Genomic DNA, 25,840 nt, shown 5'->3' on the forward strand with positions numbered 1-25,840 from the left:
TGGTGGCAGACAGAACAGTACTGGGAGACTGATCTTTGCAAGGCGACGTGGTGTGCTGATTTTATAAGAGTAATTCTGTTCTTTCTAAAAGCCATTGCTTTGCTGTTATTTTCTTCCAATTAATCCTTGCAAAATCCACTGGATTTTGTCCAGACAACAGAAGCAATGTTTGCAGTTCCGTGTGCTTTAATTAAAATCAGGGTTCATTTTCTGGACTTCTTAATTTAAAGCCTCATCCTGTACCTGTGTGCTTTCCACTGATCCAGCCTTGGCTGCCAGTAGGTAACAGCCTGCAAGTGGATACATCAGATATCAGTGTAGCATCAGAAGAATGTGGAAGCCTGCTGATGACCGGTGTACATATATGTGAAACATGCTGTTTTGCATAGGCATCACGAAAAATTGCTTCAGCTTCCATTCTCTGTTCTTTACTGGAGTTGTGCCATGCTGTACAGTGGCAGAAGTGAGAGTAAGATTACTTTTCCTCTATTGAAAAGGACAGAGTTCACTTACAAGCAGTGCTGTTAAGTGTATTCTGCACACAAGGGAACTAAGAAATCACTTCCTATATTCATGTGCCTTTAGGAGAGGATGAGGTACTTGAACAGGCTACTTACTCTACTGTTCAAGCTCACAGGAAATTAGTTGGAAAACAAAATCCAGGACTCCTGACACACATGGCCGTGCATCCACTGCAAAAGTATGCATTCCCTAATGAGAGGACGAAGGAGCACTAGTTTTGTTCTCACTTGTGGAAGGCTACAGGTGTGATTCCCTTCCATATGTTCAGCTGTATACAGTAGTTGCAACAGTGGTTCATTAGAGATGTAGTTGGTTACCACACTGTGGAGGTCAGTCTGTCGTCGCTTTCAAGTCTCTCACTTTTAGGTAATTTGCCACTGTGTTTCTGAAAGGCAATAGTGATTGTTTAAACCCTGTGCTACATTTAGTTTTGTCACTTGATGTCTCCTTCCAAAATCAGAGCTGATGATAAAGTCCATTAATATTAGTAGCAGCATGTTACAAAGAAATAAGAAGTTACAAGCTGTTTTTGTGCTATGACAAGCAGACTTTCTGAACGCTTAGAATTGTTCTGGGTGTAGTTATTAACAGAGGCTGTTGGAGTATAGCCAGTGAATGAAATCCTGTTTTTTATTGACCAAAACTTTGAAGGTTTTGTAGCAAAAGCTATTTGAAATGATGGAGTTGCTGCTGATTGCAGGGAACAGTTTTTATCTGGTATCCAGAATAGCTAGGCCTTTTTTTTTTTTTTTTTTTTTTTTTTCAGGTTGCAAGATGTGGTTGAAAATCAGACTTCTGAGTTTCTTTCCAGCCTTAGTTCAAGTCTTTCTGAAGCAGAAGTTCACATAATCTAGATCAGCAACTCTGGTTTATGTATCGATTTTGCTCTCTTCACATACCAGAAAAATGTGAATCTTTGACCTTATAGCTTAGCAGCAGTCTGGTCTAACAATTTCCAATATTGTTTTTTCCTATTGTAGGCTCACAGTGATTGATTCAGATGGAGCAGCCAACTCCACAATTGCATCTCTGACTGTCAACAAACCAGTGGATTACCCACCTATTGCTAATGCAGGACCTAATCAGGCAGTCACCTTGCCCCAGAACTTCATCACACTGAATGGAAACCAGAGCAGTGATGACCATGAAATTGTCAGCTATGAGTGGTCACTCAGTCCCAAAAGCAAAGGCAAGGTGGTAGCAATGCAGGTATGTCTCTCTCTCCTTATGTAGTATTAGAATGCTCTTTTATCTTTGCCTTTATATGAAGAAACACACACAAAAGTAACTATTCAGGAGTACTAAAATACCCAGAGTGCTGCTGTTCCTCTCTGATGTATTCAGCTTTTTCAGATATTACTTCTAATTCCTTCTCATCATCGCTTTTTTTTTTTTTCTTTCATGCTTTATTGTCATTTCTCCTTCTTGCTATTGTTTGTTCCCTGGGAGTATGAGAATTTCAGTTTGCTCTGACCATGGACCCTATTACCTGCTCCACAGGTTTGCATCTTCTGAGAGGCTAGACATGCCACAAACTGTTTTTGAGAGAAGGTAGTGGTAATCAGCATCTTCTTTAAACAGTTTCTCTTCCTGGAGAAAGTAGCACCTGAGAAAGAACTCTGTTTTTTGAATGAAAGATCACAAGACTTCTGTCAGCTTTCTAACAATTCACACTGTTTGGTGTTTTTTATGCTCACTAAAACATGAGATTCCTATGAAGTCAAAATGAGTTTATGCTCTTTTATGGTGGCATATTTATTTTTTCTTTTATTGTATTTTTTAAATCTGAGAATTGAAGTCAGTAACAGTTTTCAGTTAGATGATGTCAGTTGCTCTTCCCTTTTCCACCAATGCTGTAACCCTGCTGTAGAAGGCCACCAGATTTGTCAGGCACGATTTGCCCTTAGAGAAGCCATGTTCACTGTCACCAATCACCTTCTTATTTTCCATGCTCCTTAGCAGAGTTTCCAGGTGGATCTGCTCCATATCCTTTAGTTCACACGAGACTTCCCTGGAAAAGACGATAATTGCAATCGATGAAGAAGGAAATTGTGATTTGTTGTTTCTCATGAGATATGCTTTAAATGCTGTTAGCAAAAGAACATATAGCTGGGCCTAGCCTTATTGTGAACTTACATATGTGACAAATAATTACTGCCATAAGTGTATACTGAGGACCGAGTTGTCTTGTTTGATATGTGTTTTTTCTCCAAGCCTTCCTGGCTGGGGTCAAGTCAAGTATGCTTTTGAGTTTAATTACTTGTTTTTGTGTTTAACTGTCTTTCATAAATAAATATTATGTTAATCGATGTCATGATTTTTTTAAAATAATTTTATAGTATCTTTCATTGGTGTTTAATTTGCTAATTGAGAAAGTTAGTTTCCCATGTGTTCATTACAATTACTGTTGTCCAGAAATAATGCAGCGATTATAGTAACATAAAAAATTAAGGTTTACTGTCTCTATATAGGTCTCTGGGTTGGTAGACAGCTGCAATATTGGGTATATGACATCTGTGCATCAAATTTTAAGTCTACTCTTTGTCTACAAGGTGCTTCCACTGCTTGCTCAAGCAATGAATTATTATTATTGTGAATTAAAACAAATTTTGTTTTTCCTCCATGTTTGCTCTCTAAGATGTTTTGAGCTTTTCTGTATCCATCTCTCTCCCTCCCCCCTCCCCCCTCCCCGCTGTGTAGGGAGTGCGGACTCCGTACCTCCAGTTATCTGCAATGCAGGAAGGAGATTATACTTTCCAGCTGACTGTCACAGACTCAGCAAGGCAGCGCTCCACAGCTGAGGTCACTCTGATAGTACAGCCTGGTAAGTTGACTGCAGGCACGTCTGGGTCCCTCGGGGTGGCCCAGCCTGATGCTTTAGCACCAGCCTCAAATACCTCATCTCCCTGCATTGCACCACTCAGGTGGCAGTCTGAACAGCCGGTATTCCTGCATCAAGGACTCTTCCACCTCCATTTTCTATCAAAGCAAACAATAGAACAGAACTGCAGAAAGTCCGGATGGTGATCCTGAAGGCTCCCACCAGCCTGATTATGTAAGGCACCCTGCACAGAGATGTTTGAGTGTACTTCTAACAACTAAAATGTAGCTCTCAGTTTAATATCCTGCAAAATCTGTTTTGCAAAGGTGTTCAATATATCAATCAATGTTTTATTCAATTTTCTTACTGTTTTGTAGTTCTTGAAGAACCCTTGTGTGATATGAATTCTCCCTAGAATTCTGTTGCATGTACTAAGGGGGGGAAAGTCAAGCGAGTAGTTTTCAAAAACTGCTTCTTTCACTTGGTTGTTTAGATTTGGAAGCTGAATGATGAACAGGTCCAAATGGAGCAGGCCTCATCTGATATTTTTTTTACTTTTACTGTTTTTTTAAATGGGGGTGTGGGTGGGGGAGAGAGTTAGTTATGTTTGCCTGTTGTAGATTTTTACATCCAAAGTGGCCTTTTCTGCCTATCTGAAGGTTTCATATTCTACTATAGAGCAATGTGGTGTCTCCCCGGTGTTGCTTATTCTACAGCTTTTTGTAGATGGCCCCTTCTGGGGAAACTTTATAATGGGCATTTAATGGAGAAATCAGGAAGATAAATCTCAAGTACATCATATGGTGGTGCCTTTTAGATTGGTGATAGTGTGGAAATGGGAAGGAGCTATTGCTGAAGGCAGGTCTAAGGGAAAGTAAATATTCAGGAAAATGGTAGTGTTCGTGGTTCACCATGCCACAACAGCAAAGGTTGAAAACAGCTTAATAGGTTATGTTTCTGCACTAAATATTCACAGGCTTGAAACTGATGTTAGGCTAGTGGCATTGCGCTGACATTGAGCAGCAGGAAACCTGTGTCAGTTCTTTTAAGGTAAAGAACCATATTCACGTGGGTAGTTTGAAAGGGTCTCAGTGGTGAAACTAGATCAATACCACACTGCTCTTGTCATAGAACATTCTGATACGATGTACTGAGTGGACTGTAAAGTTCATGGAGTGTGACTGTGAAAAAGGGAGAACTTGCTGTGGAATTTGGCATGTTACAGAGCTCATTTCTCCCACCTAGCGCTTTTTGCTCGTTTGAGCATATTAGATGTGTGACTCACAAGTGTATCTATGGGAAGGTGATGGAACACCTAACCCTGGAAGCCATTTGCAAGCACATGAAGGATAAGAAAATCATCAGGAGCAGTCAGTGTGGATTCACCAGGGGGAAGTCATACGTGACCAGCCTGATGAACTTCTGTGATGAGATGACCACCCTATTAGATAAGAGGAGAGTAGGCAGTGAGGTAGGTTGAAAACTGGCTGAATGGCTGAGCCCAGAGGGTAGTGATCACTGGTGCAAAGCCTAGATGGAGGCCTGTAATGATCAGAGTACCACATGGGTCAGTATTAGGTCCTGTCATGTTCAATAACTTCACAAATGATCTGGACAATGAGGTAGAGTGCACCCTCAGTAAATTTGTGGATGATTTAAAAAAATAAAAGGGGGTGTCTCACCAGAGGGTCGCATAGCCATCCAGAGGGAACTAGACAGCTGGAGAGGTGGGCTGACAAATTTCATGAAATTCAACAAGGAGAAGTGTGGAGTCCTGTACCTTGGGGAGGAATGACCCCAGGCACCATTATGTTCTGGGCATCACCCAGCTGAAAAGCAACTTCGCAGAAAATGGCTTGGGGCTCCTGGTGGACACCAAATTGAACGTGAATCAGCAGTGTGCCCTTGCCACAAAGAAGGCTAATGGCATTCTTGACTACATGAGTAGATACAGCCAGTATCACCAACAGGTAATTAATAACCTTCTAGTCAGTGTTGGTGAGGCTGCCAGTAGAGTACTATATCCAGATCTGGGCTCCACAAGAGAGATACGGAACTACTGGAGAGAGTACAATGAATGGCCACAAAGGTGATGAAGGGAGTGGAGCATCTCTCCTGTAAGGAAAGGCTGAGAGACCTGGGACTGTTCAGCCTGGAGAAGAGGAGGTTCAGGGGTATCTTACCAATGTCTATAAATACCTGAAAGAAGAGTGCCCACTGACAGGACAAGAGGCAGTGGGCAGAACCTGGAACACAGGAGGTGTCATCTAAACATCAAGAAGCACTTTACTGTACGGGTTGGTGACGAAGCACTGGCACAGGTTGCGCAGATAGGTTGTAGAAACTCCCTCCTAGGTATCTTTGGAAGCTGTCTGGACATGGTCCTGGGCAATCTGCTCTAGGTGTCCTTCCCTGAGCAGGTTGGTTGGACCAGATGACCTCCAGAGGTCCCTTCTAACCTCAGCCATTTCGTGATTTACACCTTTGAGCATATAATCAAGGCTTGTGATCTAATATTCTGTGTAAAATCTTTCCTCTGATTGACAGTCCCTGATGGTGCAGCAAATGTGATGCACTAAATATTATTTTTACAGAAAATAACAGTCCTCCAGTAGCAGTGGCTGGCCCTGACAAGGAGTTGACCTTCCCAGTAGAAAGTACAACACTGGATGGAAGCAGAAGCCAAGATGACCAAGGCATTGTCTTCTATCACTGGGAAAATATCAGGTATCTAGAGAGAGATGACTATCTCTGGTTTAAAAATAAAATAGAAAGTGAAAGTGCTTGAGTTCCAGAGCCTCTTAAGCAGTTGTGTTGGGTGACGCAGTATTTGAGAACTGCTTTGAGGCTTTTCCTTCTCAGGTGGTAATAGGGTGAGAGACAATAATTTATGTTCAAATTGGCCTGCCTATGTTTTTCTCTGTGTCATCTTGAATTACAAAGTTATTTTATGAAAAAGTTACATAAACTCAATAAATCTCTCAATAAAGTGAGTAACAGGCTTGGGTACTTTCCTGTAATGGTACTTTGGTACTTCACTATAATGTACTCTTTTTTTTTTTTTTTCTACTGTCAAGTGCTTTCTCAGTCACTTCTATTTGTTAAATAACAAAGTAAAATCACAATCTATTTAGCCTGAGCTTTCATTAGTAGATGACTAAAACACTCTTGAATAATGATTGAAAATACTTTATAGAAGTTTGTAGTAAGGATCAAGCTAATTGATCCTATTAGCCGCTGTCCTGTCCGTGGTACAGAAAGAGGTTTGGTGGCACCCTGGCCTTGTTGTAAGTGGCTGTTAGACCAACAGCATTTGCATGCTTTTATGGAATAGTTCAGCAAGGAGGCTGGACTCTTGGGCTCCATTTTGTGCTCTTCTAATTACAGGGTATGTGGTGGTGGAAGTTTTCAAAGTTTGCAGAAGACTGAATTATAAATTTTGATCCAAATTCATTGTTGTAATTCTCTTATCAATGCTTGTAGAAGTGGTAGAACCCCAGTATCCATAATGGTAAATGGTATGAGTGATGCTGCTGAGAGAAAAAATTGTCTGGCTTTGCAGGATTATTTTTCATGAGATGTTTTGTTTCAGTGGGCCAAGCTTTGTACAAATGGAAAATGGTGACAAAGCAGTAGCAACTGTGACTGGTCTACGGGTTGGCACCTATCGCTTCAGGCTGACAGTAAAAGACCAGCAGGGTTTAAGCAGTGCATCTGTGCTGTCTATTACTGTGAAGGAAGGTAAGCCTAGTTGCTGCTGCTTAGGATGTGATAGGCGATTTGCCAGTTAATTCAATCACTGACAAAGTAACAGAAATTGGAACAGATAATGCATTTGTTGTCATGTTTCAAGAGTATTCAAGAAGAGTTGCCATCATTTTGTAATAAAGGAGTAATGAGATTAACTGGTAAAACGGATTCACTTCCTGCATTTTTTTCCAAGTTAAATACATGCAGAATTAGGTGTAATAAAAATACTCCAAAATATTTTTGACCATAATGCCTCTAGTTCCATAAGAGGATATGTTTTAATTCTACTCTTAACGTTAAGCTTTGATCAGAAAAGCACTCACTTTTAAGTCTCATCCAAGAAATGAGGTTTCATGATATGCCAATTTCTACTTTAAAACTTAACATTAAAAGACCTGTATTTATTTTGATTTTGCTAAACAGTTATGTTTAGCAAAAACCTGGCTGATTAGGAAGAGGCAAGGAGATTGCCTCTGTCACAGAGAACTGTGCTGTTCTGAAGCACAGAGCCAGTGCACTGGACATCTGCCTAAAGTGGAATGATTTATATCTAACCTAATATTCAGACCAGTGAGGTATTCCGTTCAGTGTCACAGCTTCCTGGAACTCTGTTTTATCAGTTATGTTCTACAAAAAAAGTCCAGTGATGTCTGGCTTCTGGAAATAAAATGGTTTCGTGTTTCTCTGGTGTTTTTGGCCGTACTTCCAATGCATGCTCTAACTTCATTGCTTACAATGAACAAAAAGCATTTGGGAACTGTATTTACTAGTAGAGACACTTTGCTTTAATATAGGCGTTGTGAAAATGTAAGGGCTTTACGCAAGCCTCTATTAAGAAATAAGTGATATGTTTCTGAAGGAGAAAAGAGCCCGGCATGGTGATGTCATGCTAGGCTGTGCTTCTAAGCAGATAGAAAAAAAAATTGTTTGACTGAGATAATCTGATGTTATTGTGAGACTGTAAATAGAGTATCCCACAATGCTTTTTGTAAAAGATCTTTTTGGATGGTGTTTCTTGTTGCTATTCTACTTGTGGTGCAGCTCTGCTTTTGTTAGATTATAATAATCTCAGAGCCAAATTCTGTACGCTCACTCATCATTTCCCCATCCATTTGGCACAAGATTCTCTTGCTACTGCGTCTAATCATCAGGTAGAGAATTGCAGTGTGGGTGTATTGGCAATTGCATGTCGCATCTCACATGATTTGAAAGCAAATCCTTTTCCCCCACTATTTTTATGGCTAGAAAACAACAGTCCACCCCAGGCACGTGCTGGTGGGAAACATGTGCTGGTGCTTCCCAATAACTCTATTACATTGGATGGCTCAAGATCTTCCGATGACCAGGGGATTGTGTCATATTTGTGGATTCGGGATGGTCAAAGCCCAGCAGCTGGGGTAAGTTTCTTGAAGGCTTTAACTGGAGTCAAATTTTGAATTATGCATGTAGCTTCACTGCAGCAGGGCAAGCAGATAACGACTCAGGAGCTGCAATGAGAGGGATGGTATCTATTTCTGGTTTGTCTTCCCAGCTCTCTCTAATGCTTTGGTTCAAGAAGCCTGGTGGTGTTTACAAGTACAGCTGTTGAATATCTTAGTTAAGAGGACTGCAGCAGTCTAGATTTGGTTGGGAAAGACTTGAGACAGAAAAATAAAGTCATGACCCTTCACTACTAATCAGTGATAGTAACAAGCTAATGTGTTTGAAAGAAAATAATCTGAAATCCAGGTATTCCAAAACAGGAAGGCTCTGAGAGAATGAGAAGTGTCAATATATACGAAGGAATTTTGTCTAGTACCAGATGAGGTGAGATAGCCAGTTTGTTATAATAAAAATGGTGTTCAGTGCTGGATGAGTAGATATCTTGCCTAGCAGATTACAGGGAATAGCCCCGACATTAGGGCAGTGGAGTCTTCTCTGGCTGTTGCCAGATAGCTGAATTACTCCTGATAAACTGAAGTTCACGTGTCAGCTACTAAAACTGTGATAAGTTCTTCATTTTCCTATGCCCACAAAGCGTTTTAGGAAGCTCTTCACAGCCAGAAAGGCAGTGGCAAATTGACAAGAACTGGGAGAGAAGAAACAGCAAAATGATAGCAAAATTTAGAGAAGCAATTCGCATAAAGATATGAGGAGAACTGAAGAGGTTTAACTTAGAGCTGGCAGAGATGATCGTTGGAAATACATGAACACCAAGGAGAGGAAATGATTTAGGATTTAGTATGTAAGAAAGCAGAATAAAGGATTGAGAAATACTAATGTAACTATCAGATCTTCAGGCAGATGAGTACTTGAGGATGTCAGCTGTTATATCTGAGTTGTGTGGGTTTTTTTGTTTGTTTGTTTTTAAGAAAAAGCATTCTTACTGTGTGCAGATATCCTCATTTAACTCCCACTTCCAAACTTGTATTATTGTGCTATAAACCGGGGGCACATCACATTTGTCCAAAAGCCAAAGCAAGAATCCACTCTGTTATATTAGATGTCTGAGTTGCTAGTCACACCTGCAATTTTCGCTGAGGGTTATAATCATTCTTGTTTTTTTTTTTTTTTTTTTCAGGATGTGATCCGTGGCTCAGACCATGAGGCAGTACTGCAGCTAACCAATCTGGTGGAAGGAACCTATACTTTTCACTTGAAAGTGACAGATGCCAAAGGAGATTCAGATATTGACTCTGCTACTGTTGAAGTGCGGCCTGGTATGACAATTAAAAGGTCATCGATACGTTGTGAATACCTCATCTTTGTTCTCCTTTTCACTTATTTCAGTGTTCACAAGGTTCTCTCAGGTTAAAACACAAAGTCTGTCTATCTTCCTACCTCTCAATAAACCTGTATGTAGAGAACAAGGCACATCAAGATTGTTCTCTCCAACCAATTACATTATTGCTGTACTGGAGATATGAAAATCATACTTCTTAGTTAATGTTTTCACTTAGTTACTCTGTTGCTTTTCATTTCTTGTGTTTCATTTTTTTTCTGGTTATTAATTAGTTCGTCAGTTAAGAAGATGAGAGCTGAGCACAAAGTTTAGGTGCAAATGCTGCAATAACATGTTTGATTGTTGAAAGTGTACTTGCATTATTTTTTTCCTTCTTTCATTTTGAAGGACAAAAACCCCAAAGACTTCCTTTTCTTTTTTTAAATTGGCTTTTCACGGTCTGATATTGCTCATATGAAGTCTTGTTTTCAATTGTAGTCTAGACGGCTATGTGATAGAAGTATAGGTGGAGGTCTCAGGATATTAGCATGAAGTCATGGGTCTGTCACAGAGTTCTTATTTGACTGGTTCCTGAGCAATGATTTTATTTATTCCTCACTTTGTTGTTGAATGTAGACACGATAGTTGGCTCAGAATTCTCATTGCATATCTGTGAAGCTTGTTTAGTTTGCAGAGCACTCTAGAAGTGCAAGTATTATTTAACAACTCTCCATTTTTTTGAAGGGAAATATATTTGGTATTTCTGAAGCTGACCATCCTCATGTAGACTCACACAGTTTTGCATATTACCATGTGAGTTCATCTTTGAGTCCTTTTTCTGGTTGGTAGCCAGCCATAGATCACTAGCAGGGAACTTAGGAATTAGACTTACGTAGTGTAAGATGGCAGCATTTTAGATGGCAGCATTTAGGGAAACAAATTGTTATTCTGTGCAAAAATATGGTAATGCTTAACTGAAGTACGCACTGAAGTGCCTTTTTCCAACTAGTATAAGATGAGCTGCTATCTTAGGACCTACCAGATTTATTTCAGAAGCAATGTGAAGATGTAGGCTATCTTAGTAGTTTATTAAGAACACAAAAAAGGTGGATTGTAAGAGATGTTGGTCTTAAGTAGGAAAATACAGTATTAATAAATGTTTTTGGTACTGAGTGTTGTCTTTAGTTGATAATGAAATATTTGCCAACCTCTGATAGCATATCATCATCATCTCCTGTTAGATCCCAAAAGGAGTGGTCTGGTGGAGCTGATTCTGCAAGTTGGAGTGGGACAGCTGAGTGAACAGCAGAAGGACACCCTGGTGAGACAGCTGGCTGTATTATTGAATGTCTTGGATTCAGATATCAAAGTTCAGAAGATACAAGCCTACTCAGATATAAGGTACAAAGATGCCCTGCTGTGCCAGGAAGATTTCTGATTTTCATTGAGTGTCTCACAGCTCATATTTAGTTACAAAATAATGTGGAAAAAATTACCAGAAATGCTGTACCTCTCAGCAGTATATATTTTAAGAAGTTACTTTCTTCTGTGGTAGAAAATTGATGAAGTGAGCTCTCCAAAGCCTTAGGTCTGAAATGTTTTATTTAAACAAGCAAACAAACAAACAAAAAACTTCCATACAGGTGATCAGGTTTTTTTTATTCCCTTAATGTTTTTTCATTCCTTCAAAGAAAGCACATGCACAAAATCCAGTGTCTCTGTTCCATATTGTACTATTATTTTTCCTGAATGCTGACTGGAGTAAGATAGACCATAGAGAAGCAAGTACTATATTTCAAAATAAGTTTTCAGCTGTATCTGCTCAAATTTGTTTTATTGTCCTTTTGTTCTATTTCCTCTCTAAGGTTTTGATACTCTAAATACTTTATATACTTTTCTCCAGGTAACTGATAACAAAAATCCTTTTTCGTAGAGAAAACAGCAGACTTTGTAGTATGTTTTATGCTACATGTAGTATCTTACTCAGAGCAGATACCTGCTCTACTTAGGTTAGAGGGGTGGAGATGGCTGTATGTAGCCAGAACAACTTCACGGCATGATTGATTAAAAACCTGTTGACATGAGTTATCTTACTTTAAATTACTTATTGCTAACTGCTTGGTGATTTTCAACCTATTTTGTTATCTATTCACTTCTCTGGGAACCTTGTAAAATTAAAAGGAAGGGGGGAAAAAATAAATATAGCATGTCTAGCTATAATACTTGAATCACATCTTCCAACTACTGATTTTCAGCTTCAGATGTTCCCTGAAGCACATGACATGGGATGAGATCAACACCACCCAATAAAAAAAAACTGCCACAAGTTTCTCTTGATCCTATGTTTTTCCTCTTCTTAAATTCAGTTTTCTAAAGTTACTCTCACTGCTTCAGAGTGCTTTGTGGCAGGTCTTAGACAAGAGGAGGGAAAGCAAACATTGCATACGTACTTCTCTTAAAGTGAGAGTCAGGAAGACCAAGGAAGGAATTAATTTCTTGTTGTTCTCAACATTCTTCTGTAAAACCAAGGAGCCAGAGAACTATTGGTGCTTCTGGGTCAGAATGAAGTACAGTAGTCATGACATGTGGATAGACGTAGAGTTGCCACATCTGTATCAGTGGTGATACAGAAACAAGCAAAACAAAGGCTGTAAATTAAATGCCTGACAAAAGTAATCTTTGACCTATAGTCCTAACCTATGCTGTTCTCTCTGCAGCACTGCAGTTGTATTCTATGTCCAGAACGGGCATCCTTCCAAGGTGTTCAAGGCATCAGATGTCTCTCGAACTCTGCATGTGCAGCTTTTGAAAGAGAAGGCTGACTTTCTGCTTTTTAAAGTCTTGCGGGTTGACACGGCTGGTATGTTTGCCATCTGGTGTCTGGTGCTTGGATTTTTGTTTCTGAAAGATGACATTGAAGACAATATTTAAAATGCATGCTCATTTGTCACAGACTGGTGCCAGTACTTGTGGTCTGTTAAAATACGTGCTTTTGCATGCTGTTAGTCTTATCTGTTCTGCATCTGAAAGTCCTGGGGGATGAGGAGAAAGGTACCCCACTCATACCATCTTTTGTTGGAAGATAGGCAAAACTTAATGTAGCCATAATATAGAATGTTCAATGTCTGGTTCGTTCAAGGCTTTTAGTGTTCAGTGATGGACTTGTAATGTAATTTGTTTTTATCTGTGTATAGCAGGCAAAATGGTCAGGTCATCATTGTGGTTTAACCTTGTCTTCTAGTGAGGTTATATTTGCATCACAGACAGGCCTCTGAGGTTTCTCATAATGAACTTTTTCTTTTCTCCTAAATGAATTTTGAACTTCAAGATCTAGCCTTATATTAAACTACTGTAGTAATGTGAACCCTTTATGATCCTCAGATATTACAGATATGACTACCTGTTAGATTTAAAATCTGGAGACTGTGATCCAAATGAAAATAGTGAATAAACTCTAGCACTTAAATAGTCATAAATTCTGTAATAAATTCTGGCTTTGTTCACCTGTTGAAAAGGATTTGTTTTATTCTAAATGTACTTGGATTATCAAAATGTGTAGGTATCACTTGAAAATGGTCCTTAATGTTTTCCTGACATGGCAAATCTGCTACTGTAAGTTTAAGGGGGGGGTAACTTTTTTTTAATTTTATTCTAACATGCATTGATCTAACAACAGGTATTACTGTAAGCAAATAATACATAAATGTTCAGGCCTCAGTTGCTGGAGTTGAGTTTTGAAATACTGAAATATGCTATAGTTTATCAGTGTGATGCTTTCCTTACAGTACCTGTGAATACTAATACTCTTTAGTTCTCAGGTACTTCAGAAGTTCTTAAAAATGAGTCATAAAGAAAGGAGGAGGTCTGAACTCTGTAACTTCAACTCATCTTTACTTCTGTTTGGAATAAGCTGATGTTGACTTGGATATAATTTCAGTATTGTATGTGTAAGATATTCTCATCTTTTCACAGCCTGCTGAACTGTGTAGCTGTTTAATATGTAACATCAAAGACAAGAGTTTTTAAAAAGTATGTCAGAATGTTATGAACTAGGTGCTTTACCACCAATCTAGTCCTCACAGTAAGAGAACGCATGGCAAGTTGACCATTTATGCAACTGATCTATGTTTGGCATTATTCATAGCGTGTCTTTTAAAATGCTCTGGACATGGACACTGTGACCCTATAACAAAGCGCTGCATTTGCTACCAGCTGTGGATGGAAAACTTGATTCATCGTTACCTAAATGATGGCGAGAGTAATTGTGGTGAGTTTGCATGTTGTGGGATGTATTCCAAGAATCATTTGTCTTTTTGTGAGACTGTTGAGTATTTGCCATCAGAATGGGGTACTTACATAGGAGGTAGATGCTGCGGAAGGGTTAGAACAGTCTCTTTATTGTTCAGCCTACAGCCTACCAACCAAAATGATAGAATCATATAATTGTTTAGGTTGAAAAAGACCTCTAAGATTGTCAGGTTCAACCATTAAGCTAGCACTACCAAGTCTTCCACTAAACTATGTCCCTAAGCACCACATCTACACATCTTTTGAATACTTCCAGAGATGGTGACATCAAAACAAGCTGCCCACTTTCCTGGGCAGTTTGTTTCGATGCTTCACAACCATTTAATCCAACCTAAGCTTCCCCTGGCACAACTTGAGTCCATTTCCTCTTGTCCTATTGCTTCTTGCTTGAGAGAAGAGCCTCTCACTGCATCTTCCTTTGAGGTAGTTGAAGTGATTAATTCTCCCCTGACCCTCCTTTTCTCTAGGCTAAATAACCCCAGTTTCCTCAGCAATTCCTCATAAAGCTTGTTCTCTAGACCTTTCTCCAGTTTTGTTGCCCTTTTTGGACACTCAGATCAACACTCATGCACACCTTAGTGTTGTCTGCAAACTTGGAGTGCACTCGATCCCTTCTTCTAGGTCATTGATAAGGATGGTAAAGAGAACCAGCCCCCATACTGAGCCATGGGGGACACCATCTGTGACCAGTTGCCAACGGGATTTAACTTCATTCACCACAACTCCTTGGGCCCAGCCACCCAGCCAGTTTTTTTGCCCAGTGAAGTGTATGCCTGTCCAAGCCATTAGCAGCCAGTTTCTCCGGAAGAATGCTGTGGCAAACAGTGTCAAAAGCTTTACTAAAGTCTAGGTAGACAACATCCACAGCCTTTCCTTCATCCACTAAGTGCATCACCTTGTCATAGAGGAAGATGAGGTTAGTCAAGCAGGACTTGCCTTTCCCATGTTTACTGAGTCTTATCAACTGATTGTCCTGTATGTTCTGCAAGATGGCACTTCGATGTTCTGCTCCATAACCTTCCCCAGCACCAAGGGGAAACCAGAGTTTCCCCTGGTCCTTCTTCCGGCTCTTCTTATAGATGGGCATTATATTTGCTAGCCTCCAGTCAACTGGGACATCCCCTGCTAGTCAGGACTGTTGATAAATGACAGAAAGTGGCACTTCCACCAGCTCCCTCAGTACCCCTTGGTGGATCCCATCTGGCCCCATAGACTTTTGTGTGTCTGTGTGATGTAACAGGTCACTAACCGTTTCCTTGTGGATTATGAGGGCTTCATTCTGCTCCCCATCCCTATCTACCAGCTCAGGGGTCTGGGTACCCAGAGCACAACTCATCTTACTACTAAAGACTGAGGCAAAGGAGGTGTTAAGTACCTCAGCCTTTTCCTCATCCTTTCTCATGTTTCCCCATGCCCCCGCCAAATAGCCTTCTGTAGAAAACAATATCTTGGAATTATTTTACTAATGTCTTGAAGTGATAAAGTCTCTATTTTATAGTAGTCTTTATTTTTAGCATTTTAAATATTTTAGGAGCTTGAATTAAAAACATATCACTGTCTGAGGTGTGGGCCAGGGAATTATAAAAACTGTCATTGTCAAGGGAGAGAGTTTGAGACAATTTTGTGCCAGATATAAGGGTTATTTGATAGTGTGTGTATTGATGAAACTAGACTCTGTTTCCCAGCTGCAACTTAATCATGTTGGTATTCTGTGGCATACCTAACAAATCAACTAAGCCAATCTGATTTTGTATGGGAACTCTCTAATTAAAGTATTTCACAGTTTTAATATAATTAAATTGGTCTGAGTTGAAGTAAAGCTGAACTTTTAGTACTGTGCAGACTTGGAGACATTTTGCTGGGCAATGCGTGAGCCTTCAGGTAGTTCTGTAGAAATTAATAGGAAATATGCCATTTGCTACAAGCTGTTAAGTAACTGTGGGCCACGTGTCTGGCTGTTAGTGATCAGTGGTTGGTAATTGCCCGAATGAAATGGGACAGTATGTTTTAAGCTTGAGGCTGGGGCTTCCTGCTGTCTTGCCTTTAATGCTCTGTTGTTCCATATGCAGTAACAACACTGAAATAGTATATGCATGTGGGAGATTCACATTTCTGCACATCTCTCTGAATCCCTCTTAGATTTTCTAGGATTTAAAAATCTAAACATGTAGGTAGAAGGATCTATCGCTGATCAGCTGCTCTCTTATAGTGCTGCTAAAACGACAGAGTACACTTATGCTTGCTTTAGTCAGAGAATGATGGCTGAGGTGGTTACATGGCCATCTTGGCTTCCAGCTCCTATGTAAAATTTGCATATCCTGGAATTGTAAAAGGGACAAGGTAGAGGAAAAGGTTTGAACATGAGCATTTTCGGTATGGAAACTTAAGAATATTTGAGTATTCTTCTGAGAATATACATGTATGTAGATGCCATGTTCTGGTAAAATCCTGTTGGCACTCTTGATTGCCCAGGATTGGAGAAGTATTTAATAGAAAAGTACTTGAAATTATCCTATTCATATTACTTTATAAAGAAATGTTGTGCTTCTTTTTTCAGAGTGGAGTATACTCTATGTGACTCTATCTGCTTTTATTTTGATTGTGGTCACAATAGGGCTTGCCTGGTTCTGCATCTGCTGCTGCAAAAGGTACATAATACGTTTCATTTTGAGGGGGTGTAACCAACAACTGCACACAGCTGCCACATTTTAGTCCAGTCCCTAGCAGTAAACCACTCAACTTCTTCTCAGACACTTGAGCTTCGTGTAGCTGTTTCTGTAAAGATGTACATTTTTGAAAAAAGGAGTATCTGTCTGGGGCTATGTGTATTCTTCTGCATTTTGAAAAATTAAAAGCCAGTGCTGGAGTATCCTTCAAATTAAGAGCTTATTTGTGGAAAAATGCTGAGTGTGTACTGCACATCTTCCTGGTCTCTTACTGAGTCCTCCAGGTACTCCATGCTAAGAAAAGAGAGGCACATCCTGAAGGTCACTGAGACATGAGTGTTCTGGGCCTTGCAAAGGGAGCTGCTTCCAACCTGGTGTCTGTCTTTGACAGGAAAAATGGATGTTTGGGCTGCATCTGGCTGGCAGGCAAGGATAGGAGCCTTGAAAAGCTTCTTTTCTAAGCCAAGAATCTGTCTCAAAATACTTACTGATTCTTTCCTTAAACAGTTTTCCCTACCACTGTATGTCATATTTCCCTCTGCATGTCACTCCCCACATTCTGTTGTCTTTCCTAGTAAGCCATTAAGAAATTCTTTAAAGTAACAATCCCTTCAAGTGCTGTCACTAGAGAGTGTTTTTGCTGCTTCACAAAAAAAGCACAGCAAAAAGGTATTCAGGTATTATCAAAAATGAGATGCTATGAAAATTTTTCCTGATTTTTAACTTGGTCTAGGGTTTCTTTGGAGCTTTTAAGGGATGCTGTTTGAAATGCATTGGTCTTGGTATACTGCTTTCCTTTTTTTTTATGGTTGAGAGAACAGTGCTGTTAGTGAAAAGCCTTGCAGGCTTGTGTGGATTTGATGAAAAAGGGAGTGTTTATGGAGTTCAGCTGCTTCCATGCCTTTGTCTTCATATGGCTTGTGCCAGAATGAGTGCTGAGTGATGCAGATACATGTGAAAAGAGAAGAGCAGGGCTTCACAGGACAAGATGGCAAGAGATGCCCTTTGCACCCTTTGCAATGTTGAAACTACAGGAAGAAGATGCAGTTTAGTCCAAAATTTGTCTGGAATTTGAGGATTTTAAAGGCTTTGATAACTTGCCAAATGAAATAATTTTTTAAAAGAATGTAGAGGGGAAGCCAGGTGGCTGGCTGTTGCTGTGTTGCCAACTGAGAGGTAGCTGCTTCTCAAATATAAAAATTACATCTGACCTGTGGTGTCTGGGAGTGCTTTTTCAGATGTTTGAGTTAAAAATCTTGCCAAGAAAAAAGGCACGTGCTCCCCTGTCCCCTCCCACCCCCACCCCCCCAAAAATATATATAATATATAAATTACATAACATATATGTAATATATATCGTATGAATACTATATATATATATATAAGGAAAGGAAGGAAAATGATTGAGGTGTGACAGCATTTTCTGGGAGGCGCCTCCCTTTGTTTCATGCATGAAAGCCATTACTTTTACTCTGAAATACTTCAGTTGTTCCCTGTCCATTAAAACAAACAGCCCTGTCTGTTCCTCTAGCTCCAAATCTTTCTACATTCAGTAAGGTAGAAAGCGGAAAGGTAACTCTGGCAAACAGCTAAAACGTAAAGTAGAGATTTGCCACATCATAGAAGTGAATGCAGAAGAAGGATTTAAGTGAGGAAGGACTAGATCAGGATTTCGCTTCAGACCAGTAGTGCTTTGTCCCTGCATATATATGAGGGAGCCAATCTCCATTTTTGACTGGTCTTCTCTGTAAATATAATGAGACAAGCTTTACTTGAGTTCTCTTAGTTTTAAAACAACCAACCAAATAAACAAACAACAACAACATCAAAGATACCTAAACAATTTAGTTTAGGAATGAAAAACTTCTTACAGAAATTTTATTTGGAAACTAATGAGTGTGTCTATCTTGTGCCTAATTAACTGTGTTGAAATTGAACAAACTGAACTCCTTTGGGCTAGGGAAGCAAATCACTCTTTCTTCATCTCTGTATATCAGACAGATCAAGTAAATGCTATCCTCTGGTCCAGATTGTACAGCTGCTTTTTACAGGTGTATACTGGAATAGCTCTTTCTGATTGGAGGTTCTTTCTGAGGCTCTGTATGTGGGGCATGTAGCTATGTGTACAGTGAAGGAGAAGGAGCAGATTTATGTGTGTATGTGTAAGCTAAATATCTTTTTGGTAACTTTTTTTTTTTTTTAGCAGAAAGAGGACAAAGATAAGAAAGAAAACAAAATATACCATCCTAGATAACATAGATGAGCAGGAGAGAATGGAGCTGAGACCCAAATACGGTAAGAGCTATCTCTTTCACTTGGGGTTTATTTAAGCAGTGAAACTTTAAGCTGTGAACTCATCCACCGACCTTCCAGTCAAGGTTTTTAGTTGGCACTTGCAATCAAAGGGAGCCTGGCAGCTGGAGTACAAGGTTGAGAATGACAGAGGCAAACATAAATGGGGAAATGGCTGGTCAAGAATCACTTCATTTCTTGCATGTATCCTTGGGCTCAAGTAAAGCTATGAGCTTCTTCATTAACCTTAATTTAAACCATCTAATTGTCCCACAGACTTCTTACATGTAACCTCCTTTCCCCTCACACACACTTTATAATTTGGGTCTGTTTTTATTGGTGCATACAACACTTCCCTCTGGACCATAAGTGCCCTGTTAAACATTAGAGACTTCAGCTGCTCTGTTCAAATACGTTTTAATTTACCTTATTTCAGCTTTTAGCAAGGGAAATACTGGAATGCAGGGAATTAATATCATCCTTAGAAATTGCTGTCCTAGAAAGATAGATGTAACATTTCAGTAAAAATCATGACCTTTCATTACCAGTCACTTAAATCAGGTAGCTGGGTAAACAAGCTAGTTCCCAGATTCAGGCTATTAAAATTGTATGGCTTTTCAGAGTCATAAACCAGTGGGGCTACACTGAGGTCAAAAGAGTATATCTGACACTGTTATACCTCCTTGACCAGCTTTTGACATGGGTAGTGGTACTGGGTGGACTGCAGAGAGTGTTTTCAATTATTTTTCATATCTGAGCAGAGGATATGATGATTAAGTTGTTAATAGTGAAAGCTTTCTAATGAGCTTGTTTTGCCTTTTTTTTTGGTTTGTTTGTTAGGTATAAAACACAGGAGTACAGAACACAATTCCAGTCTGATGGTCTCCGAATCAGAGTTTGACAGTGATCAGGACACTATCTTCAGCAGAGAAAAGATTGAAAGAGAGAATCCTAAAACCCTCCTGAATGGATCAATCAGAAATGGAGTTTCTTTCCACTACAACTCCAAAGACAGATAACTGAATGAGGGTAAAACACAAAACGCACTGCTCCAACACATCTAAAACATGTTGTACCGTTTCTGTTTTTCCAAATCAAAAGCTTTCTAAAATATCAGGTAATTGCAGGTGAAAGAGTAGATTTCTAGCATGATGGTGGGAAAGGGCAGAGGAAGTATTTTATGGTCTGCTAACTCCTGTTGCCACTACAACGAATAAGGAAAAGCATGTTTTATTTCTCACATGTTACTTGCTGATATTTGTGTGAACTTCAAAAAGATGTTTTTCTTGTATCACTGCTACAAAACTAGCCAGGGCTGTTACGCCACTAACAGTGGTAATTGAGATGTATATAAATTTGTATCCTGTACTCCGGTCTTCTTCTCAGAGGATCAATGGGGTTATGAAGGTGACCTAAAATAGCAAAAGCCAACATTATGTCAGTTCTGCTAGAGCTATAGAAAGCAGTAGGTGACTGCAGGTTCCATCTTAATTTTCAGTTTAGATCAGGAACACGGAAGGAACATTTGTAGTGTTTTTTTCTCTCTGAATGTGATTCATGACTTCCTTTTCTAGGGTAGTGATCATCAGATAAAAACATGTGTTTTTAAAAGAGGTTTGCAATCTAGCAGTTGTACTGAGCTGTGAACTAATGTGACAAATCTGTGCCCTGTGGGATGCAGTGTTCTCTGTATTTACATGAAAGGTATGATGTCTGCAGGGAAGTCCAACCTTAGGTTGCTTCTGTAATGATGAAAGTACTTTTACTTTTTAACATCTAAATGTCTTTTAAAGACCTCCAGGGATGGTGACTCCACCACTTCCCTGGGCAGCCCATTCCAATGCCTCACAACCCTCTCAGTAAAGAAGTTCTACCTAATATCCAACCTAAAACACCCCTGGTGCAACTTCAGCCCATTCCCCCTCGTCCTGTCACCAGGCACGTGGGAGAATAGACCAACCCCCACCTTGCTACAGCCTCCTTTAATGTACTTATAAAGAGTGATGAGGTTGCCCCTGAGCCTCCTTTTCTCCAGGCTGAACAAACCCAGCTGTTCCTCGTAGGACTTGTTCTCCAGACCCCTCACCAGCTTCGTCACCCTTCTCTGGACTCGCTTGAGCACCTCGATGTCCTTCTTATAGTGAGAGGCCCAAAACTGAACACAGTACTCGAGGTGCGGCCTCACCAGAGCCGAGTACAGAGGGACAATCACTTCCCTAGCCCTGCTGGCCACACTGCTTCTTATACAAGCCAGGATGCTGTTGGCCTTCTTGGCCACCTGAGCACACTGCTGGCACTTGGACCCTGCACTTAACCTTGTTGAACTTCATGAGGTTGGCTGTCTCTTAATCACCTCTGTGTCTTCTGTATATTTCCACTTAACTTCCAAGAGGATCTGTTCCATGATCTTATCAGGCACTGAGGTGAGGCTGACCAGTTCCAGTAATGTGATTAGTCCCACCAAGTTTCAGCGATAGCAATTAGGTCACAGCTTTCCATCTGCACAGTGGCTGCCAACTCCTACTTTTTGTTACCTATGCTGCATGTATTGATATACAGGCACTTTAGTTGTGCTGTTGACAATGTCACCTTTTTAGAGGAACAAGCCCTAATTCCATTAAGGCATTTCACAGGTGTTTCTCTGTTGGTACATAAGAGTCAGGGCATGTTAATATGTTCTCTTTTACTCGAAACTCCATCCCCTTCCCCTGCAAAGTCATGCTGCCGGGGGTTGCCCTGCTGGGCAGAGAAGACATAGATAATTCTGACCTCTAGGTATAGAAGTGAGGTATACGGAATTAATTCTTTGCTCAGAGGGCGGTGAGGCACTGGCACAGGCTGCCCAGAAAACTATGGGTGCCCCATCCCTGGAGGTGTTCAAGGCCAGGCTGGATGGGGCTTTGGGCAGCCTGATCTGGTGGGTTGGAAGGGACCTCTAAGATCGTCTGATTCCAACCCCCTGCCTCTTAAGCTGTGATGCATGGCCACCATTTTCTTTCAGCAGGTCACAGTCTCCTGGAATTTCAAACTTCTTAAGAAACTTTTCCGTGTTCTTTGAACCTGAAGGGCATTAATTGCTTCTGTTGCAACATCTTTCTCATATTCTTTGTGTTTCTTCTGCAGGAGCTGGGAACCCAAATACTTGACTGCAGTAGATCTGATCTCCCCACCAAATGCTGAGATCCAGGGCTTCACACCACATACAGGCCTCTCACATACTACAGGAATACATTCTTCTTACAGTAAGAAGACTCAACGGGACAAACTTCAGCCAGCCCTTAATATTATGTTCTATATTCTTTACAGCTTTTTCTTCCACAGCATCTTTTCTTTACTGCTTCTGCTAAATATCTAGTGTGCCTTTGTCTATGAACTTAACTTTTAGTACATGTCAGCGCAGTCAGCATCCTTCAGTTTTATGAAGTCAATCACTTGTGTATTGGGTTTATTTTATGTTTTTAAAGCCTGGTGCTGAAGCCTAGGAGATGATTCTTTCAAGGAATTAAAAAAAATTTCTCCCACATGGACACACTTACTGTGGGCTTCAATCTTCAGATCAGTGGCAAGCTCATGTACCGTGAGAATGTCTGCACAATTTGTCCAAATATTTCTCACTCTTCACAAGTAAGAAGCTAGTCTAATGTTTCTTATTGCTTAAAGCCTTACCAAGTTGAAGCTGCTTACTGAATTCTGTTCTCTAGATGACACTTTGACGTTTTAGTGGCTAACAGTATTTTTAGCTGTGTTTTGAAAGCTGGATTTTTGAGCAGCTTCTAGTTCTACTGGTTTAATTCTTCCATATCCTTGGAAGGAAAAGTCTTTCATCATACATAATACCAGGCTTACTATTAGTATGAAACTTGCACCAAAGTTTAAAATAACGGTTTCTGGCTCTACGAATTTGTGATATCACATTAGTTTCATTTGGCCAAGCATGATTTTGTCAAGAATTTAGGAGTGTATAAAGCAAGCCTTTATCTCGATTCAGTGTAATATTTATTTCTAGAAATATTGTTTTCCTAGACTTTCCTAGAGCATGTCAGGTAGAAGGAAGGGGTAGGAAAGTTAACTCTTAAGCTGAAAACACTATGGCAGAATTCAGGACTGCTGCTAGCTATCTGTTTTGGGTTATGATGGTTTAAGCCAATACTCAGTCCTCACATTTCCACACAATTTTCTTTTATGCACAGATTGCTGGCATCCCCTTTCTGAAATAGGGATGTACTGCATCCCAGCAGTCTCCTCTGCTCTTCTGAGATACAGCTCGATATGTAGGGTGCAAAGTCCATTGAAAATAAAGAATAAATTGACAATTTAGCACTGGTAAGATGCTCTCTTAGTAGGTAGTGTGCCAATACTTAGAGTGCATCATAGCCTTGGTGCAAGTACTTGATTTTCACTTGCATCTTCGTTCTATGTTTATAGGTGCTGATACATGCACAAGTAGAGGTTGTCCAGCTATGTAAAAAGGCTGACTTCATTGCATTTTCAGAAGGGAATATATTTGGAAAAAAACTTCCTTGCCATTACTGCCTGACGAGTTAATCATGTTCAGTACTCAACACTGCCATGCTGCAGTTTTGTGTTTTTAATTTTTCTTAACCAAAATACAGCTGCTGTACAAACTGAAACTTACTTGGGCAAGTCTGCTGAAGTGCACATACAAAGCCTCTTGTCCTCTGGTTCAACCATTCATTTTAACTGAGTAGACTGCTGAGAAACCCAAGCAAAATGTGAAGTCTAGTTATAGAGGCGTTTACTTGGGGAGGGGAAAAAAAAAAGGTTGTTACAGTTTCATGTGTGAGAATACACTTTCGGCTGCATTCTTTCAGGTAAACAGGAGTTGAGCATCTCCCTCTGACAGACATACAGCTACTCATCAAGTACCTGTTCTGTGCTGTCGGATGTGGTTGCTTTTATGATTTTTTTTTCTTGTTTTGTTGCAGCAAACAAAAGGTTCAAGTTCATCATGTGTGTATTTCTTAAGACTGTAATAATGTTCTTGAAATAATTTTCTTAGGCAAATTTCCTATTACTCTTTTAAGCCTCACGTGAAACTAGTTTTGCTCCTCAATATACTGATAATGGGCTGTAGTCAGCTGGAGCATTCAGATGGCAGTTACAAAATGACAACTACTTTAGTCTTTTGAGCCATTTTTATGAGGATTCAGAGAGGAAAACCTTCCTATGAAAGAAGGGAAACAGGGTAGAAGTGAATTAGTTTCTTAACATCAGCTATGGCCTAGTATTGGTCCATAACTAGAATACTACTCCCCTGCCTCTGCAGCAAAAACAAAACAACAAAAAAACCCTATTTCATACAGTTTTTAGGTCCTGAACTCCCTGTGGCAACCTTGAAGCTGAGAAATAAAAATGAAAACAAACAAAACTTGATTTTGCATAGGTTACGTATCAAGTGCAGATGAGCCACAAATCAGTAGTTTGTCTCTGTATGGAAGCACTTCTCCCTGTGGGTGGATGGGTGAGCTATTGCAGATTTTATATGAAGAATCTGTTTCTAGAAAGTGTTACTTATTGCAAATGAGAATTTATTGTAACTGGAACTATTTCTGAGCTGAAACTATTACATTTATGTAACTATTAGTTAAATAAAAAATAAAGTTTTGTCTCTCCTTCTGAGAACTTGTTTTAGATGTGGTGTTGTGTATTGGACTAAACGCTCAAGCTGGGCTAAGAGAGACAAGCTTCATAGCATACGTTAAATCTGTATTCACAAAAGCAGTGTGATATCTGATCCTTTGCCTTGCTATTGACATATAGGTATTGACATATAGGTATCCTTTTGCAGAAAGATGGCATAATTCAGTACATCAGGGAGCAGAAAAGCTCTTTTACTGCAGCTCCCAGAGTTCCCACGTTCTGCTTGTCTTTGGTGTAATTGGCTGTATGTGAGTATTCACCAGCTGTCTTGAAAATGTGGCAGGTTGAGCAGTCTTGCGGTTTATTCTGTAGCAAATGCAGTGTTCCACTCTAAGTACAGTGGCTGCTTTGTGGTAATCTGTGGTGCTAGCATGCAGTATAACCCAAAATATCCCTGCAAGCTAGGGGTAGATTATGCTGCCTGTTCCTGAATGAGAAAAGAATCTATACATTGGTGTCTGTAAAGCTTGTGCTAAATCCTGATGATAAAAGGTACTGTGAGATTCAAGTGTCCCTCCCTAAGGAGAAACACAACATAAAAGCAACTTTTATAGTGCATTTGGATACATAGTGTCACGTTGCATTTCTTACATTCATAAACTTGACTCCTACAAGGGAATACCAGTTGCTGAATAGGTTGAGATGCGTCATGTCCTTTACTGGAGAATGGAATCTGTCCATTTGTTATTGGGGTGTAGGTTTTAGTAGTAGCAGCAGCCTCCCTATTCCCCTGAAGTAGGCTGGTGAAGGCCTCGAATATGTGCAACAGAAAGCACAGCAGCAGCTCTGCTAAGGTGCTTCAGAAGTCATTGGCACAATGAAAAAACTGTTTGCTACATGCTCACACCAACTTCTTGTGACTTCTTGTGTCTTGGAAGGCCCTAGACAGAAGTTCTGACAAGGAACACTAAACAAGTGCTAAAATTTTACTTAAACCTTCTGACAGCTGTATGTAAATCTTTGTAAGCTTTCTATAAGCATTAGGGCTAGGATAAAGGACACAATCAGTTACACACAGAACTGCCAGTTAGTGAGATGGTTACTTCAATATGAAGTTAACTGGATATTATTTTTTTTTTTAACTTGCAGGATTGCCTGACTCCTAATACTATGTGCCTG

At 39.9% G+C, this 25,840-nt stretch overlaps 1 protein-coding gene and 1 long non-coding RNA gene across 5 annotated transcripts in view; both read left to right on the forward strand.

The window, feature by feature from the left end:
- The window catches only part of KIAA0319, a 54,619-nt gene extending 29,916 nt beyond the window's left edge, over positions 1 to 24,703 (forward strand). For 3 of the 4 annotated variants that reach the window (XM_084509690.1, XM_084509691.1, XM_084509693.1), the window contains exons 10-22: positions 1,503 to 1,731; positions 3,223 to 3,346; positions 5,938 to 6,070; positions 6,936 to 7,084; positions 8,339 to 8,490; positions 9,654 to 9,792; positions 11,036 to 11,195; positions 12,512 to 12,654; positions 13,939 to 14,061; positions 16,660 to 16,750; positions 18,972 to 19,063; positions 19,901 to 20,089; positions 22,184 to 24,703. In XM_084509690.1, the coding sequence (XP_084365816.1) occupies positions 1,503 to 1,731; positions 3,223 to 3,346; positions 5,938 to 6,070; positions 6,936 to 7,084; positions 8,339 to 8,490; positions 9,654 to 9,792; positions 11,036 to 11,195; positions 12,512 to 12,654; positions 13,939 to 14,061; positions 16,660 to 16,750; positions 18,972 to 19,063; positions 19,901 to 20,079 (1,714 nt within the window). In that variant the 3' untranslated portion in view covers positions 20,080 to 20,089; positions 22,184 to 24,703. The remainder of the gene's footprint in view (positions 1 to 1,502; positions 1,732 to 3,222; positions 3,347 to 5,937; positions 6,071 to 6,935; positions 7,085 to 8,338; positions 8,491 to 9,653; positions 9,793 to 11,035; positions 11,196 to 12,511; positions 12,655 to 13,938; positions 14,062 to 16,659; positions 16,751 to 18,971; positions 19,064 to 19,900; positions 20,090 to 22,183) is intronic. The other variant, XM_084509692.1, reaches the window with a different exon arrangement.
- The window catches only part of LOC311431379, a 401,329-nt gene that overhangs the window by 372,843 nt on the left and 2,646 nt on the right, over positions 1 to 25,840 (forward strand). The gene's annotated exons all lie outside the window — the stretch shown is intronic.

This window comes from Aythya ferina, assembly GCF_964211825.1.
Source record: "Aythya ferina genome assembly, chromosome: 2".
In the NCBI taxonomy this organism is placed as follows: Eukaryota; Metazoa; Chordata; class Aves; order Anseriformes; family Anatidae; genus Aythya; species Aythya ferina.